General features: G+C 40.8%; 1 protein-coding gene across 8 annotated transcripts in view; it reads right to left on the reverse strand.

The window, feature by feature from the left end:
- The window catches only part of LOC130284782 (uncharacterized), a 63,275-nt gene that overhangs the window by 15,212 nt on the left and 30,061 nt on the right, over window positions 1-18,002 (reverse strand). For 6 of the 8 annotated variants that reach the window (XR_008847142.1, XR_008847143.1, XR_008847141.1 and 3 more), the window contains exons 3-5: window positions 14,461-14,493; window positions 8,454-8,486; window positions 2,619-2,672 (exon numbers count right to left, since the gene is read on the reverse strand). Coding sequence is in view for 4 of the 8 variants with exons in the window: in XM_056535531.1 (XP_056391506.1) it covers window positions 2,619-2,663 (45 nt within the window). In the remaining 4 variants the exon portion in view is untranslated. Of the gene's footprint in view, window positions 1-2,618; window positions 2,673-6,166; window positions 6,271-8,453; window positions 8,487-14,460; window positions 14,494-18,002 lie in introns of those variants that run through there. The other 2 variants (XM_056535529.1, XM_056535530.1) reach the window with 2 other exon arrangements.

Here is an 18,002-nt window from a genome sequence, read left to right on the forward strand (position 1 = left end):
TGGCAGCCTGAAGCAATAAGGCACTGATAACACTGATCAATGCTATGCTATGGCATAGCATTGTTCAGTGTATTCAATCTAATGAGTGTGTGTTATAGTCCCCTTTGGGGTCTAAAAAAATAGTGTAAAATATTTTCTCAGAAAATTCTTAATAAATGTAATTAAACCCCATCCCTAATAAAAGTTTGAATCACCTCCCTTCTCCCATGGAAAAAAAATTGTAAACAAAAATAAACATAAACATATGTGGTATTGCCACATATGTACAAGTCAAACCTATAAAAATATCATGTTAATTAAACCGCACAGACAATGGCCCATACGTAAAAAACTTGCGTATTTTTGGTCACTTTGTATACCCTAAAAAAATTTTAGGAAAAGCGATGAAAAGGTCCCATCAAAACAAAAAATGGCACCGATATAAACAACATATAATGGCACAAAAAATGAGCACTCACACATCCCCATATAGGAAAAAAAAAAAGGTATAGGGGTCAGCAAATGACAATTTTATACATGCTAATTTGTGTACAAAAAGTTATGTTTTTAAAAGAAGTTAAACAAATTAAAACCTATATTATTGCTGTAACCGTATGGTTCTACAGTGGGCTGCTACGATTAATCGATATAATCGACCAAAATCGATAACGGGATGCGTTGTCGAAGAATCCAGTTATCGAATAATCGCCCGATACGTTGTCTGCCGTCAGTGGCGGCAGTGAATGAATGAAGCCGACATGTCTCCGCCGCTGCCCTGCTCCTAGTGCAATCAGCACCTCACACCGGGACACAGATGAGCAGCAGAGAATAGACACGCCCCGGCTGTGCGCTAGGAGCAAGGCAGCAGTGGGGACATGTCGGGCGGCAGCAGCAAGGCCCCCCTTTAGACCGCAGCCCCCACCCTTGTAGACAGCTCACCTACAGCTGTCCTCTGTCGGGAGCTGCCGCTCCGCTGCCCCGTTCAACAAGGGTGGGGGCTACGGTCTACAAGGGGGGGCCTGCTGTCTAAAGAGGGCCCCCCCCCCCGGCCCTGCTGTCTAAAGAGGGGGATGGGCACTGCTGTCTAAAGGAGGGGGCCCTGCTGTCTAAAGGGGGGGGGGGCCCTGCTGTCTAAAGGGGGGGGGGCTTCTGTCTAAAGGGGGGGCCCTGCTGTCTAAAGGGGGGGGGGGGCCCTGCTGTCTAAAGGGGTCTGTAAAAGCAATGGACTGCAGTCTGCGCACACACACACACACACACACACACACGTGTATAGGAGTGCTATATAAAGAAAAAATATGTAAATTTACTGCTCCCCCAATAAAAATTAGCTCCCCCTTTTCCTATTGCTATATAAAAAAAGTTAAATAATTTTTTCTTTTACATATTTGATACTATTGCATGGCTAACTGTCTAAACTATTAAAATATTAGTTAATCATTAACATTTTATTTTAATAGTTCAGACAGTTACCCATGCGGCAGTATCAAATTTACGCTGGTTTCTGTACAGGATCATTAATAATTATTCTGTACAGCAACCGGCCTAAATGTAAAAAAAAAAAAAAAAATATTATATATATATATATATATATATATATATATATATATATAAAATTGCTGCTGTTTGGTCACATCCCATGCTAGAAACTTTTAATATGGCCATTGTACATGGTTTTTAGAGTAGAATCAGCTGAACCCCTTTTTTTGGCATTTTTAATTTTTTTTCCGATTAATCAATAAAATAATCGACAACTAATCGATTATTAAAATAATCGTTAGCTGCAGCCCTATTCTACAGAATAAAGCTAAGGTGTCATTTTTACCAAAAAGTGCACTGCGTAGAAGCGTTTTTTTATTTTATTTTTGCGCCACAAATTCTTTTTTTTCTTTCACCATAGATCTTGTGGTGAAATGATTGATTTCATTATAAAATAAAATTGGTGCGGCAAAAAGCAAACCCTCATATAGGTCTGTAGGTGGAAAATGGAGTTGCAAAAATGCAAAAATGAAAAAACCCTGAGTCCTTAAGCCTCTGGCTACCATAGTAACAAAATAGCTAATTGTGATCTCCCCTCCCTTCTTTCAATCACCTTAGGAGTCACTGTTGACCTTGGCCTAAAAGGGGCTAACTTGTTGGGATAGGCTTTTCTCTGATCCTGGTCACTAGAGCAGGATGTTGGCCGTATAATGCAGCTGATAACTACAAGTCATGACGCAGACACAGCTCTTTGCCCACATAATCACTGCAGCATAATAGCATGGAACAACCGACAAGCAGTGAAATGTTATTATAGTGCACAGTGGGAAGAGCTTAAACATTTACATAGTAATGGATTGTACTCAGAAAAAAAAAACAGTATGGGGTATGAGGAATTAAGGTTCTTTTACTCTGGACAATTCGGTGGGCTCGGTAAATGGGCATGTTATTTCCCTGGAATGAAGGATCTCTGGTGTCAGTTTCATTGATAGAAACAATGGTGCAGGTGACCTATACCATCTGTGTCTATAGACATTGGGGTATACTATGGCTATCCACATAGACATTAGATTACTGACACATCCCTCAAAACTGGTGAAGTCTGCCATAACAAAATCTAATGTCTATAGAGAACGTTATATGTATACTTTTATATAACTTACTTCATCCTGGTACAAGTAAAAATACATGTTCATCGCATTCAACATCTAAGGCACCTAGAACAGAAAAGATTAGACTTAGTTTGACTCTGCTCAGTAAAATCATTTTGTGTAACGCATTATATATACATTATAAAGTATAAGTATATTGTCTTAGTCATATTGCCTAACAAATGTCTTTATTTTTTTTTAAATGTTTTTATTTTTAACTTATCTAAGTAATGATCTATAGTAGAGTGGAGCAAACTTACAATAAATTGGCTTGTAGCGAACCTCGCAGCACGGCTGTTGATTACTTTAGTCTGCGTAAATTAGTTCAGCTTTCCAAGGGCTCTGGTGTCCTGGAAAAGTCTGGGATCACAGTGGTAGGTCTCCTAGGTCTGTATCCACCTTTTCCAGGCAACTGGAGCCCTTGGAAAGCTAAACTAATTTATGCAGACTAAAGTAATCAACAGACGAGCTGCAAGGTTTGCTATGAGCCAATTTACTGTATGTTCCTCCAACTCTAATCTATAGGATGAAGCCTTAAAGCTTTTGTCCCACCACAAATTGTAGTGTAAATTTATACTGCCTCCGAGCTAATGTAGATTTACGCTATTATGCAGTTTAATCCAATAGAAAATTATCCATACCCTTAGACTCAAACACAGCCTTTACTGGAGAGATAGCACCAAACATCCCGGATTCTCTTCTTCTGCACTAGATATATGAGAGCATTTTCATGCAGAATGAGTGGTCATTTTTTTGTTGGTTCTATTTTGGAGGACATACTGTATAATGGATAAGTTCACTGAAAAAACATGTTACAGATATGAGCTGTTTCCGTAAACTTAAAATTCAGAGAAAAGAATCGAAATGTGTTTGTTTTTTTTCTTAATGATGGCTTGTATTTTTTCTGGATGACTTCCAGTTTTCATTATTATACATTATAGGAAACATCTTATTTTCTTATTGGGAGGCAGGATTAACAAACCAAAAAACTGCAATTCTGGCAACATTTTTAATCTTTTCACCATATGGGGTTACATTTTTTTTTCTTTTTTACAATTTTATAATTCAGGTCTTATGTATGTGGAGTCTCAACCCTGGTGTTTCGCATCATACTACAGCAGAGACACCTGCTTTTATACACGGGACACATCCCCTCTCAGCTCGCTCATCACTCTTTTTCAAAGAATTATAATTATTAAATCTACTGGGGGCTTATACATTTTTTTAATTTTTTGCCCATCTGAATGTGACACTAGGGGTTTCGGGTATTAATTGCTTTAATACAGGATCTGCCTGAATAATCGACCAATGGCTCTTAAGTATTTTTCTGATTTCTGGTGCACTATTGTTATAATTCTTAACAAAATTATGTTAAAATGTATTCTCCTCACTTGATTTCCCAATTATTTTTGGCATTAAAAAATCTGATTTTTTTTTGTTTTTACTTTGTTATAAGCCGCATTTACAAATTTTTTTGGATACCCTTTGTCACAAAAACGTTTTTGTAATAATAAAGACTGTGTCTTAAAATCAACATCACTCGTGCAATTCTTCCTAATGCGAACATACTGCCCGTCAGGCACATTTTTCAGCCAATTAGGGTAGTGTGCACTGTCAAATTTTAGGAGACTGTTCACATCTACTGGTTTAAAAAACGTTTGAGTAAAAATCTCCTTATCTTCCGTTTTCATGATTTATGAATCTAAAAATTCTATTGTGGTGTGTGAAAAATGAGGTGTAATTTCTAAACCCCATGTATTTTGATTTAAATAATTCACAAAATCTTCCGCTTCCAACTCAGTCCCAGTCCACAAAAAAAAAAAAAAAAAAATCATCTATAAATCTTTTAAATAATATGTGTTTTGAAAAATGTGTAGGCTGTGCTATGTACTGGGACTCGAATCGCCCCATGAACAAATTAGCATAACTTGGGTCGAAACGAGTCCCCATAGCACAGCCTTTAGTCTGTCTGTAAATAATATTATTAAAAGTAAATAAATTGTGTTCTAAAATAAACCCTGGGGAAGTTTTTTTTTATTTTTTATTTATTTATTTTTTTCACTTTTTATTTTATTTTTTCTCAAATTTTTTTTCCTTTTTTTTTTTCTTTTCTCTTCCTTCTCACTACGGTGTTTATTGTGTTCAACTGGACTGTAAGAGAATGACCGCGGATGACTGTTAACGCTGTGGTATGGAATGTACGAGGACTTTAAAGATCAGCGGTAATGGGAGTTATTATGAAGCACGCACCAGGTATAGTCGGGTTAGTTGAGACACATTTAACGAGAGAAACAGTAATGGTTTTGAATCGTAATGTTTGGGGACATTATTACCATTCTCTTCATACAGCATATTCACGGGGGGTTTCGGTGTTAATCCGTAGAAACTTAAATTGGGAATTAATTAAAAAAAGGGTAGATGATGAGGGGAGGTTTGTTTTTTTATATGGGAGACTAGAAAATTTAAGATGTGTATTGGCGTTTGTATATATACCCCCGCCTTTCTCATCCGCGGTCCTTCTTAAATTATTTGATTTTTGTGTGAGCTGCGGAGAATGCCCTGTGTTTGCCATGGGGGATATGAACTGCATCCTAGATGAGAGGTTAGATAGATGGAGGGCAAGCGGGAGTAAAGGAGAGGTGGGTTGCACTCCCCTAGCGAAAGTATGTAATGAACTGGGACACAGCGATATTTGGAGGATTTACAACCCTCAAAAGAAAGAATATTCATGTTGGAACAAGACCTGTCAGACTATGTCCTGAATAGATATATGTCTGGGAAATGACTCTAGTTTAAATAAGGTGATAATAATACATTATTGGGTTAGATGTCTGTCGGACCATGCGGCTCTAGAAGTACTGATAAAAACAGAGGAAAAGGTAAGAGATGGGTTCCAGAAAATTAACCCTCACTGGTTAAATTTGATAGAGAATGCCACAATAGAAAAAACTTGAGGGAGTTTTTTTCAAACAACTGGGGCACAGCAAGTGACCCGTTTGTCTGGGAGACCTGTAAAGCTTACCTAAGAGGGGAAATAATACGCAATAAAGTGGAGAACAAAAAAAGAGTTTAAATCAAAAGAGGAGGGCTTAATAAGTAATCTTAAGGACACAGAGAAGGAATATACACAAAATTCATCAGAAGAGAGTAAGGAAAAATTAAATAAGCTACAAAATGAATTTAATAAATATATGCTGGAAAAGAGTAAAAATAAATTGATTTTTCAAGGCCAGCAAAGATTTGTACAGGCAGGGAAGCCTAACAAACCTAAGTATTTGATGGCAATTGTCTCAAATCAACACACTAAGTAAAGAATTTCTGGGATAAGTAATTAAAAAGGAGATTGGTGTATAGAAAAAAGGAAATAATAAGGGAATTTAGAGAATTTTATGAGTTATTATATAGATCTGAATATAATAAGGAAAGACAGGAAACACAAAATTATTTGGACCAAATGGAACTCCCTAGACTCCCCGAAGTGGAAAAACAAACCTTAGATACTCCATTAACTAGAATAGAACTGAATAAAGTACTAGATCAGATTAGGGGTAATACAACACCTGGAAGCGATGGACTACCCTTTGAGGTATATAGAAGGTTTGGCGGAATTTTGATCCCGGCATTACATAGAGTGATTGAGACCAGCATGGTGACCGGGAAATTACCGGACTCTATGTGGGAAGCGGTTATAATATTGATCCTGAAAGAGGGAAAAGATAAAGAGGATATGGGGTCGTATAGACCCATATCGTTAATAAATACGGATATCAAGATTTTCGCCAAAGCATTAGCCATTAGATTACAGAGTCATATCACAGAGTTAATTCAGGAAGATCAGTGCGGGTTTATCCCGGGAAGAATGGCCCGACACAATATATATATATATATATATCTATATAGTCCTTACGAATATAGATATGGGAAAATTACAGGGCGGGGAATCCCACTCCATCCTGTCTTTAGATGCCACTAAGGCTTTCGACAGGGTGAAGTGGGAGTTCTTGTGGGCAGTATTAGAAAAATGCGGCTTTGGGAAAACATATATAGACATGATCCGACTGTTATACTACGAACCTAAGGCAAGAGTGTCGATCAATGGGAAATTATCGGAGCAATTTTCGCTCTCAAGAGGCACCAGACAGGGATGCCCTCTCTCCCCCTTGCTGTTTGCTATGAGCATGGAACCTTTGGCTGTTAAGATCAGAGAGGAGAAGGAGATTGGCGGGTTTGGTGCAAGGGGGAGAGAGGACAAAATATCCTTATATGCAGACGATATCCTGCTTTTTTTGGAAAAACAGTCGGATCTGACCGGAGTGATGGAGATTATCAAGGAATATTGGAGTTTCTCAGGGTTAGAAATAAACTGGTCCAAATCAGTACTCCTTCCATTGGGGGAGAATAATATATTCATAGAAAACAAAATAAAAATATTAAAAAAAGACGAGCACTTTAAATACTTAGGTATACAAATCTCAGGTAAATTAGAAGATCATTATAAATTAAACCTAGAATCCTTAATAAAGAACATGGAAAAGAAAATTAAAATATGGAGCGACTTCAAAATTTCTAAAGCAGACAGAATGATATTAATTAAAACTATTATGTTGCCGAAAATATTATACGTATTTAGTGCTTCACCCATTTGGTGTGATGAATTTTTTTTTTTTAAAGAATGCGGTCAATCTTTAATGCTTTGATATGGGGCCGATGAAGGAGATAGAAGAAGCACAGTGGGGAAAAATACACGAAAGAATTAATTTTATTCCATTAAATGCGAATCATAGGGTGATACAGTTTAATATAGTTTATAGGCTGTACTATACACCTCTCTTTTTGCATAAAATAGGTAAAAAGAACTCGAGTGCCTGCTCAAAATGTGGGCAAGAAGAGGCAGGATTGTTGAATATGCTTTGGACATGTCCAGAAATAAAGAAATTTTGGGGAGAAGTTATACAATTAGTTGAGAAAAGTTGGAAGATTAGAATAAAATTAACACCAATAAATATGATATTGGGACAGAAATAAAAAGGGATTGGGGGAAAAAAATTAAAAGGTCACTTTTTTATGCCAGATTAATTATAGTAAAACAGTGGATATCTGTAACAGGCCCGAGTGTACATCAATGGAGGGAGGGGTTGAGGAGGGAATATAGAATTGAGATATATAGAGAACTAAAAAGCTGAGCTGCGGGGTCCGATAAGACATTTTTGACCTTTTCCTTCTTCCTTTTTATTTTTTATTTTATTTATTTTTTTCTCTTTTCTTCTTCCTCTAGGGGGGATAGGGGGTGGAGGGATGGGTGGGAGGAGGGTAAAAAATAAAATAAAAAAAAATTGTATAAAATATTGTATTTTTTTTGTAATATGTGGTGGTAATAAAAAAAAAAAATGACGTGTTAAAGTTAATTTTCGGATATATTGATTAAGATCAAGAAAAAGTTGAAAATTACTGGGTCTGAATGATAGGCAGAAGGACAGTCCTTTACTCAGTAGGTTTATTTCATTTTCAGATAATAAATAAGATGATGAATTAAATAATTTCATACTCTGTTTTTCTTTTGGGACTGGGACATAGGGGAATGAGTGGAGCACTGTAGCCATTTGGATTTTCTAGCTGAAGCCCCTCCTCTGCATCCACAGGATTTTCTTTTCTTTTTAGTTGTTTTAGTTTTCATTGCTCTACGTAAGCAGGTGCAGCAAGGTCTTGCTAAACGTAACTTATCGTTGTCATTAAAAAGTCTTTCAGCAATCTTCGTAAAAATATAACAATCATTGTAGTCTCTCCATTACAGTAATTTTCTATCCTTGTTAGGAATTCTTCACAGTGTATAATAAATGAAGCTCTTACCCGGTCTTCATCTTGCATCTTGGTGAGTACATCCTAAAATACAAAATACAAAGTGAATAAAGTGTTATATTTGCTGAGGGCTTCAGATTTCTGCAATGTATTTACCATCATTTATCAGTGGAGCAGTGAGAAAGATAATATCTGGTTTATTTTGTGTTCTTCTCACATAATTTTAGGGTCCCCAATTATTACATTTCTCTATTAGCCAGAACATAGGGACACAGAGAAGCAGTTCTCTAGAGGATTATGGCCCAGAATTACTAAAAATGTCTGATTATTATACAGTGTCATCTCAGACTAGAAAGTCCTAGAATGTGTCAGACTTATCACAGGCTTACAAGCCTGTTTGATGAATCTATCTTACTCTTACACTACACTTAGTCTAAGTTGAGATCAGCTATTGGCTTAAACTGTGCCAGCGTTCTGCCCAATTGTTGACACATAGTATGGCATCTCATATACAGGATAGGGATAAGTGTCTGATTGCGGAGGGTCCCACCATCTCTCTCCCATCTCTTACAGCATGTGCTGAAGAAAACATGTGCTCCATTCATTTGTATAGGATCGCCGGAGATGCCTGAGTGCTATACTCAGGCATCTTCGGCACTTACATAGAAATAAATGAGGACCATGCCATCTATAGCACACCCTCTTTTTGAGAGCCAGGGTCTTATTCTGTAGATCGTGGGGGGTTTCCATCAGTTGGATCCCTGTGATCAGAGACTTATCGCCCTCACTGGACAATCCGTTTAAGCTATGCCCTCTTTTACAAAAACCAGGGCCCTGACAGTAACTCTTTCAGATCTAACTGACTGAGAGCCAGGAGAGTACACAGAGCACAGAATGTCCCACCTACACTTCCTACATTCTGTTTTAGCAAGTCTGTGGCCAGAGACAGAATGTACTTTTGACATACAGTGGATGATGTTTTAGTAATGAAGGAGACACCTAGAGGCAAGAAATATAATGCTTATAACTATTTTACATGGGTTTTTATCTTCGCCAATATTCTATTAAATTCTATTCAGTTGTCTGAAACGACAGTACTCATTGAACTCCTTTAACGTACAATGTATGTCATAGTGCTGTAAGAGGTATATGGTGCGCAATCCCGCTCCATACCCTGGCTGTTTTCTGTAAAGGAAGGCGGTGGCTAGTAGCCAACATGCAGTGAAGCTGCTGCGGGACAATAAAGGGGTACTCTGCCCGTAGACATATCATCCCCTATCCAAAGGAAAGGGGAAAATATGTCTGATCGCAGGGGTGCGGCCGCTGGGACCCCCCGCGGTCTTCGGGCTAGATTGCCTGGTGCTTCCGTGTTTGTGACACTACGCCACTCCCCACTCCATTAATGTCTATGGGAGGGGGTGTTATGGCTAGTACAGGCCCCAGGCTAAAGTGTTAATGAACGCCCCAGTGCCGCAGCAGCCGGACCCCCACAATCAGATATGTTATTCCCTATCCTTGGGATAGGGGATAACATGTCTAGGGGCGGAGTACCCTTTTAACCCTTTAGATGCCAGTTGTCAAAGCTCACAGCTGCATCTAAATGGAGGATTGGATTCCGTTTTCTGGTACCTGGAGGGCTTACCTTGCGAGGCTGCCCTTGGCTTTTTTATTGATAGAGTGTAGATTGCATTGATCAATAAAGGACATATCTCCTGCATTGATCTGTAAAAGCCATCTAATGATGGCTCACACAAGTCCCATAGGGCAGTAGTCTCCACACTGTGGACCTTCAGATGTTGCAAACCTACAAAGCCTAGTTTTGCAACATCTGGAGGACCACAGTTTGAATATCACTGCCCTAGGGGGTCTAATAAGGTGTAAAATAATATATATCTTTACAAATATAAATTTACAACTTCCAAATGAGATTTAAATCTCCCCTTTTTTACTATTTTTTATATAACAAACAATGTATAGAAAATAAAATATAACATATTTGGAATCACTGCCTGCGTAAATATCTGATCTTAATATATAAAAGTATTATTCCCAGGCCGTAAATGCGTAAACATAAAAAAAAAAAAGAAAATAAAAAAAAAAAGCTGCAAACAGCTCCATAGGCCAAAAAATTTAAAAGTTATAGAGCATAGTAATGATATTTTTTAACCCCTTCCCGCAGAATGGCATATATAAACGCCGGGTTGTGCAGTGCGTTCGCGCATCCCGGCGTTTATAAATGACATTCAGTTAACTCGGCGATGCGTAGAAGTCCCCCCATTGATGGTCCTGGTCAGCGATCACTGTGATTGGTCCCTGTGGCCCAATCACAGTGATCTGGGGTGAAAGTTCAGATCCCCCGCACTGCCCGCCCCTGGAAGTCGGGCAGAACGGGGGACGATGGCTGCGGGGGCTCGCAGGGACCTGCGGCATAGGGGGGGAACACGAGGGGACCGGCGGCCTTACCTGGAGCAGCGGCGGGACCGAGGAGCAGCGGCAGGACCGGCCACGTGGACGAGCAGCGACGGGACCGGCAGGTAAGTATGTGGTCCTCAGAGACAGCAGTGAAGATCTTCACTGCTGCTTCTAGAAGTCTGAAAACTACAACTCCCAGCATGCCTAGACAGCCTTTGGCTGTCTGGGCATGCTGGGAGTTGTAGTTTTGCAACATCTGGAGGGCCCCAGGTTTGGAGACCATTGTATAATGGTCTCCAATCTGTGCTCTTCCAGCTGTTGCAAAACTACAACTCCCAGCATGCACTGGCTGTCCAGGCATGCTGGGAGTTTTAATTCAGCAACATCTGGCCCTTCAGATGTTGCCGAACTACAACTCCCAGCATGCCCTTCAGCTGTCTGGGCATGCTGGGAGTTGTAGTTTTGCAACAACTGAAGACACACTGGTTGGGAAACATTGTCTGTTTCTAACTCAGTGTTTCCTAACCTGTGTGCCTCCAGCTGTTGCAAAACCACAACTCCCAGCATGCATGGTCTGTTAGTGCATGCATGCTGGGAGTTGTGGTTTTGCAACAGCTGGTGCACCCCCCCCCTGTGAATGTACAGAGTACATTCACATGGGCGAGGCTTTTACAGTGGGTTTCTCGCTGCAAGTTTGAGATGCAGCAAATTTTGCGCTGGGAAACTCGCTGTAATCCCCCGCCCATGTGACTGTACCCTAAAAACACTACACTACACTAACACAAAATAAAATAAAAAGTTAAAAACACTACATATACACATACCCCTACACAGCCCCCCTCCCCCAATAAGAACGTCCGGTATACCAATGTTTCCAAAGCAGAGCCTCCAGCTGTTGAAAAACAACAACTCCCAGTATTGCCGGACAGCCGTTGACTGTCCACGCATGCTGGGAGTTTTGCAACAGCTGGAAGCACCCTGTTTGGGAATCACTGTCGTAGAATACCCCTATGTCCACCCCTATGCAAATCCCTAATTTATGCCTCAAATGCGCACGGCGCTCTCACTTTGGAGCCCTGTCGTATGTCAAGGCAACAGTTTAGGGTCACATATGGGGTATCGCTGTACTCGGGAGAAATTGCGTTACAAGGTTTGGGGGGCTTTTTCTTCTTTAACCCTTCATGAAAAGGAAATGTTGGGGTCTACACCAGAATGTTAGTGTAAAAAAATTTAATTTTTTTACACTAAAATGCTGATGTTGCCCTTTACTTTACATTTTCACAAGAGGTAAAAGGGAAAAAAGCCCCCCAAAATTTGTAACGCAATTTCTCCCGACTACAGAGATACCCCATATGTGAGCGCAAAGTGCTCTGGGGGCGCACAACAAGGCCCAGAAGGGAGAATGCACCATGTACATTTGAGGTGATTTGCACAGAGGTGGCTGATTGTTACAGCGGTTTTGACAAACGCAAAAAAAACAAAACCCCACATGTGACCCCATTTCGGAAACGACACCCCTCACGGAGTGTAATGAGGGGTACAGTGAGAATTTACCCCCCACAGGTGTCTGACGGATCTTTGGAACAGTGGTCCGTGAAAATGTAAACTTGTACAGCCCACTGTTCCAAAGATCTGTCAGACACCAGTGGGGGGGGGGGGGGGGGGGGCAAATGCTCACTGTACCCCTTGTTACGTTCCTCAAGGGGTCTAGTTTCCAAAATGGTATGCCATGTGTTTTTTTTTTTTGCTGTTCTGGCACCTTAGGGGCATCCTAAATGCGACATGCCCCCCCCGAGCAAAATTTGCTCTCAAAAAGCCAAATAGGACTCCTCTTCTGAGCATTGTAGTTCGCCCATAGTGCACTTCAGGTCAACTTATGGGGTACCTCCATACTCAGAAGAGATGGGGTTACAAATTTTGGGGGGTATTTTCTGCTATGAACCCTTGCAAAAATGTGACCCTTGCAAATGCTCACTGTACCCCTTGTTACATTCCTCAAGGGGTCAAGTTTCCAAAATGGTATGCCATGTGTTTTTTTTTTGCTGTTCTGGCAGCATAGGGGCTTCCTAAATGCGACATGCCCCCTGAGCAAAATTTGCTCTCAAAAAGCCAAATATGACTCCTTCTCTTCTGAGCATTGTAGTTCGCCCATAGTGCACTTCAGGTCAACTTATGGGGTACCTCCATACTCAGAAGAGAAGGGGTTACAAATATTGGGGGGGGGGGTATTTCCTGCTATTAACCCTTGGAAAAATGTGAAATTTGCTGGGAAACACACATTTTAGTGAAAAAAAATAATTTTTTTTTTACATATGCAAAAGTCGTGAAACACCTGTGGGGTATTAAGGCTCACTTTATTCCTTGTTCTGTTCATCAAGGGGTCTAGTTTCCAAAATGGTATGCCATGTGAGGGTTTTTTGCTGTTCTGGCTCCATAGGGGCTTCCTAAATGCAACATGCCCCCCAAAAACCATTTCAGAAAAACGTACTCTCCAAAATCCCCTTATCGCTCTTTCCCTTCTGAGCCCTCTACTGCGCCCGCCGAACACTTTACATAGACATATGAGGTATGTGCTTACTCGAGAGAAATTGGGCTACAAATATAAGTATACATTTTCTACTTTTACCCCTTGTAAAAATTCAAAAATTGGGTCTACAAGAACATGCGAGTGTAAAAAATGAATATTGTGAATTTTCTCCTTCACTTTGCTTCTATTCCTGTGAAACACCTAAAGGGTTAAAATGATTGAATGTCATTTTGAATACTTTGGGGGGTGCAGTTTTTATAATGGGGTCTTTTGTGGGGTATTTCTAATATCAAGACCCTTCAAATCCACTTCAAACCTGAACTGGTCCCTGAAAAATAGTGAGTTTGAAAATGTTGTGAAAAATTGGAAAATTGCTGCTGAACTTTGAAGCCTACTGGTGTCTTCCAAAAGTAAAAACTCGTCACTTTTATGATGCAGACATAAAGTAGACATATTGTATATGTAAATAAAATTTTTTTTTATTTGTAATATACATTTTCCTTACAAGCAGAGAGCTTCAAAGTTAGAAAAATGCAAAATTTTCAAATTTTTCATCAAATTTTAGGATTTTTCACAAGGAAAGGATGCAAGTTACCACAAAAATTTACCACCATGTTAAAGTAGAATATGTCACAAAAAAAAACAATCTCGGAATCAGAATGATAACTAAAAGCATTCCAGAGTTATTAATGTTTAAAGTGACAGTGGTCAGATGTGCAAAAAATGCTCTGGTCCTTAAGGCCAAAATGGGCTTGGTCCTGAAGGGGTTAAAGCATTATTTAAAAACATAAAACCATATTTATTTCATAACATTGTATTTGCACTGACCTGTAGAATCGTAATAACATGTCAGTTTAACAGCATGATAAATGACATAAAAATTATCCCCCCCCCACATTTTCTAAATAGTTATTTTTTTTCAATTTCACATGAATAATATGTTTTTTGTGTTTCCCAGCATAATTTTTGGAAAGAAGGAAGTCATCACAAAATATTATTGGCCCAGCAAAGTCCTCATATGAGTATGTAAAAAAATAAATAAAATAGTTATGGCTAATAAGGGGAGGAACAAAACCAAAATGTAAAAATTAAAATTGGCGTATTTGTAATATGACTTACATAGTATTGGGCGAAGTTCAATCCAGATTTTATCTGTCCAAACATAAATGAAAAATAATACAGAAAGAGGTTATTGTTTGTTCAATTTATTTCAGTTATTCAGAACTTACTTATGCATTGGAGGTGTTTTCTAACAATATGTAGTAGGTGCCTTCTCCAAGGCTAATCCAGTTTGTAAAAGAATGTATTGACAGAATATAGCTACAGTATTCTGTGCTATTCTATTAAGAATAAAGGAAACCTGATGAAATTCAGTCTGTATTGTCCGATTATATATAAGCTACATACATATATAAAATAATTTTCATCAGCTCACTCCTCTGTTTCCATAGCACACTATGCTATTGGCTCAACACACCAAAGTTTGTGCAGTACACACAGGAACAGAGACTCCTGTTTATACCTGGACTCCACACTCATGTACCTGGAGTGGTGATGCATACGATACAGCATGCACCATCACTAACCTCTGTTATTGACCAGTATTGTATGTGTGAAGCCTAGTTAGGCTGTATTTGTGAGAGGGACGGTAACATCTCCACCCCCCTCGCACGTCAGGCGGCACATAGGGTTGTGGGCAAGGGTATATAACGCCCCTACCTACTATCAGTGGGCCGTTCGTGACGTTTCCGGACGTTGCCTTGCCTGGCAGGGAACACAGACTTCAAATCTCCCGCCAATATTTGGAGCTCCGCCAGTCCGACTACCGAAGCTTCGCTGTTCCGGTGGTGGTAATGTATAGGGAGATTGCTGGCATAGCAGGTGCGGCATGGGCGACGGGGGTTCCGGGAGGCAGAGGCTACGCGCAGCTTCTGTCAGACGGGACCTCACAGCATCAGTGCAGTTACGCTGGGGGAACTGCTGAAGGAGTACGGCCAGGCTGCGGTGGTTCTGTCTGAGGCAGCGTGCTACAAGGAAGCATCAAGTTACCCCCACCACGCTCCGTGTTTGTGAGTATGAGCTTCCTTTCCTCAGCTGTCGGCAGTTGACAACCTCGGTGCGCAGGGGAGACAGTGCTGTTTGCTGGTATATAATGCGGCCGGGCCGTATGTGGTAATGCCTGCTGTATAAGCCTCTCGAGCCAGGCTGCTAACTGTTGTATAATCGGATGGTATGGTGCACAACGTACATTTCAGGGCAGCTCCTCTCTAATTTGGGTGTCCCATTGTTGATATCGGGCAAATGTTACTTTTGGGGTCTCTTTATCATGAATTTGTTGCAACTGTTGAATTGTTTTCTGTGAACTGTATCCCCGCGTTTGCCTTACAAAACTCACCCCTGCTCATCAACTACACTTAACCTGCCCAACTCTTCTATACATATCAATGTATTCACGGGCGCTGCGGTGGGGCGTGTTTACACCGCGTGGCCGGGACGCCTGGCGGTGCATCTCTGGTTGCCGGGGCTCTGAGTGGGCTCCCACTCCTGCTTCCCCAGCGCTGCGGAGTGAGAGACGGGACACCCAGACATCGCTCCCGTATCATGCCATGTCATATCATGCCAGGTTTAGAACACGTCTGCTTTCCATAGTTCCATGCGGAGAAAAAAAAAAAAAAAGTTTTGCATCACCCACACTTACAGTTGTTTGCATGGGCCAGTGCCCTCGTCTCTGTGCGGCTCATGCACTTATGGGTTGCTAATTTTAGGAGATTGGTGCTGCGCTTTCACTTTTATTGTTCATGCATGCACAGCAGCATACCGCATACCAGTTTCAATTATTACTTGGTCACACGCTCATAGCGTTTTCTTACAAATCACAGATTGGTATGTCATGGCGTTTACACGATCATTGTCGCCCACCACACGATTTGCTCATACAACCATGGCATCCATACTATTTCATAGGCGCACGGGTTATATGGGTCTTACGTGTGCACCTTTTCACTCTGTCCACATGGGCAAGGCATCTCACTGCTGGTACCGCCATTACTTGACGCATCACGCAGGGTACACTGCTCGTACATCCATAGTATGTCTACGGTTCACACGCATAGCACACAATAGTCATTTGGCCATACGCCATAGCATTCATACTTTGCAATCTCTTTCATTCCATTTCATCTCTGTTAGTTGTATTCCCAAACGCGCAGCGGTTCATACTGTCCACACTCATGCGTCTACATGTTCTGACATCTACATTTCTCATGTTCATTCTATATGGTGGCACATCAATGGTTGGCATGCATACTGTTCACATGCTCATGGCTTTCCATACTGTTCATACGTTCACGGCATTTACACTGTCCATGCGCTAACAGCATTTATACTGTTCATACACGCATGGCTTTCTTTTACCCATGGGTTTGTACACTGTTGCACACGCTCACGAATTTCACTCGGTTCACACACGCATTGCTGTATAGCGTTCACACGCTCACGGCATTCACACCGGGTATACGCTCTTGGTTTCCGTACACACATCATAGCATTCACACTATTTAATACGCTCTTGACATTGAAATTGTCCACACGCTCAAAGCGTCCACACGGTACGCGTTTGTTCAGACGTTCATAGCTCTACACTGTTCATGTGCCGTGGCGTTTTACACTGGGCAGTTGCAGTTGTTTTTACACGGGTCCATGCGCTCTGGCGGTTATTTCATTCATTATGCTCATGGCATTTAATTTCTGTTGGTACGCTCAGGACATCTACATGATTGTGGCATTCATGCTGGTCATAAGCCAGGGCAGCTATACTCGTGCCAGTTACACTCTGCATACACTCATGGCATTCATACTGCCCATACGCTTGGTATTCATACGGATCGCATGCCCACAATATTCATACTGTGCACACACCCACAGGTTTGCTGTCATATGCACATGGCATTTTGCACCTTTCATATGATCACAACACACATACTGGTCATATGTTAGCATCAATACCGTTGCATTCACTGCATGGCCGCTATGCTGGTCATAAGCTCAGTATCTATAGTGGCCATGCGCTCATCGCATGTACATATGTTCATGGCATCATCACTGTGTTTGTTAACCACACTGTTTTCACACGCTATTAGCATTTTACTGTCATTTGCTCATGGCTTGCACACGGTTCATACACGCAGTTATACTGTCCACATGCAATGGATTTTATTTTGATCATACGCAATGGTATCTATACCGCTCATGGCATTTACGCGGCCACATGCTTTTGGCATTGACATTACGTTTTTGCCATTTGTACTGTACATATGCTCATCAGCATCCATACCGTTTGGTGCATTTGTCCTTAGCTCTTACGGTGGCATATGCTCACAGTTCTTTACTAATCATGCACTCTCGTTGGTCAGACATCCATTGCTTTTCATGACACACATGCACTCTTGACGAGGGACTAGTTGTGCATGTGTGGTGCTTTGTTTCTCTGTGTTTCACGCGCCTCGGGCTTTCGGGTTGTTCAGACGCTCATGGTGTCAGTGCCATGCGAAGGTGCATGGCATTGGCGAGCTGGTAGCATTTGGTTTAGTGTATATACTCATAGTTTTCATTGTACATTGTGGGTGCTTCCATGCAGTGCATGCAGTAATAGTACACATACG

The sequence above is a fragment of the Hyla sarda genome, chromosome 8 (genome assembly GCF_029499605.1).
Source record: "Hyla sarda isolate aHylSar1 chromosome 8, aHylSar1.hap1, whole genome shotgun sequence".
NCBI lineage: Eukaryota > Metazoa > Chordata > Amphibia > Anura > Hylidae > Hyla > Hyla sarda.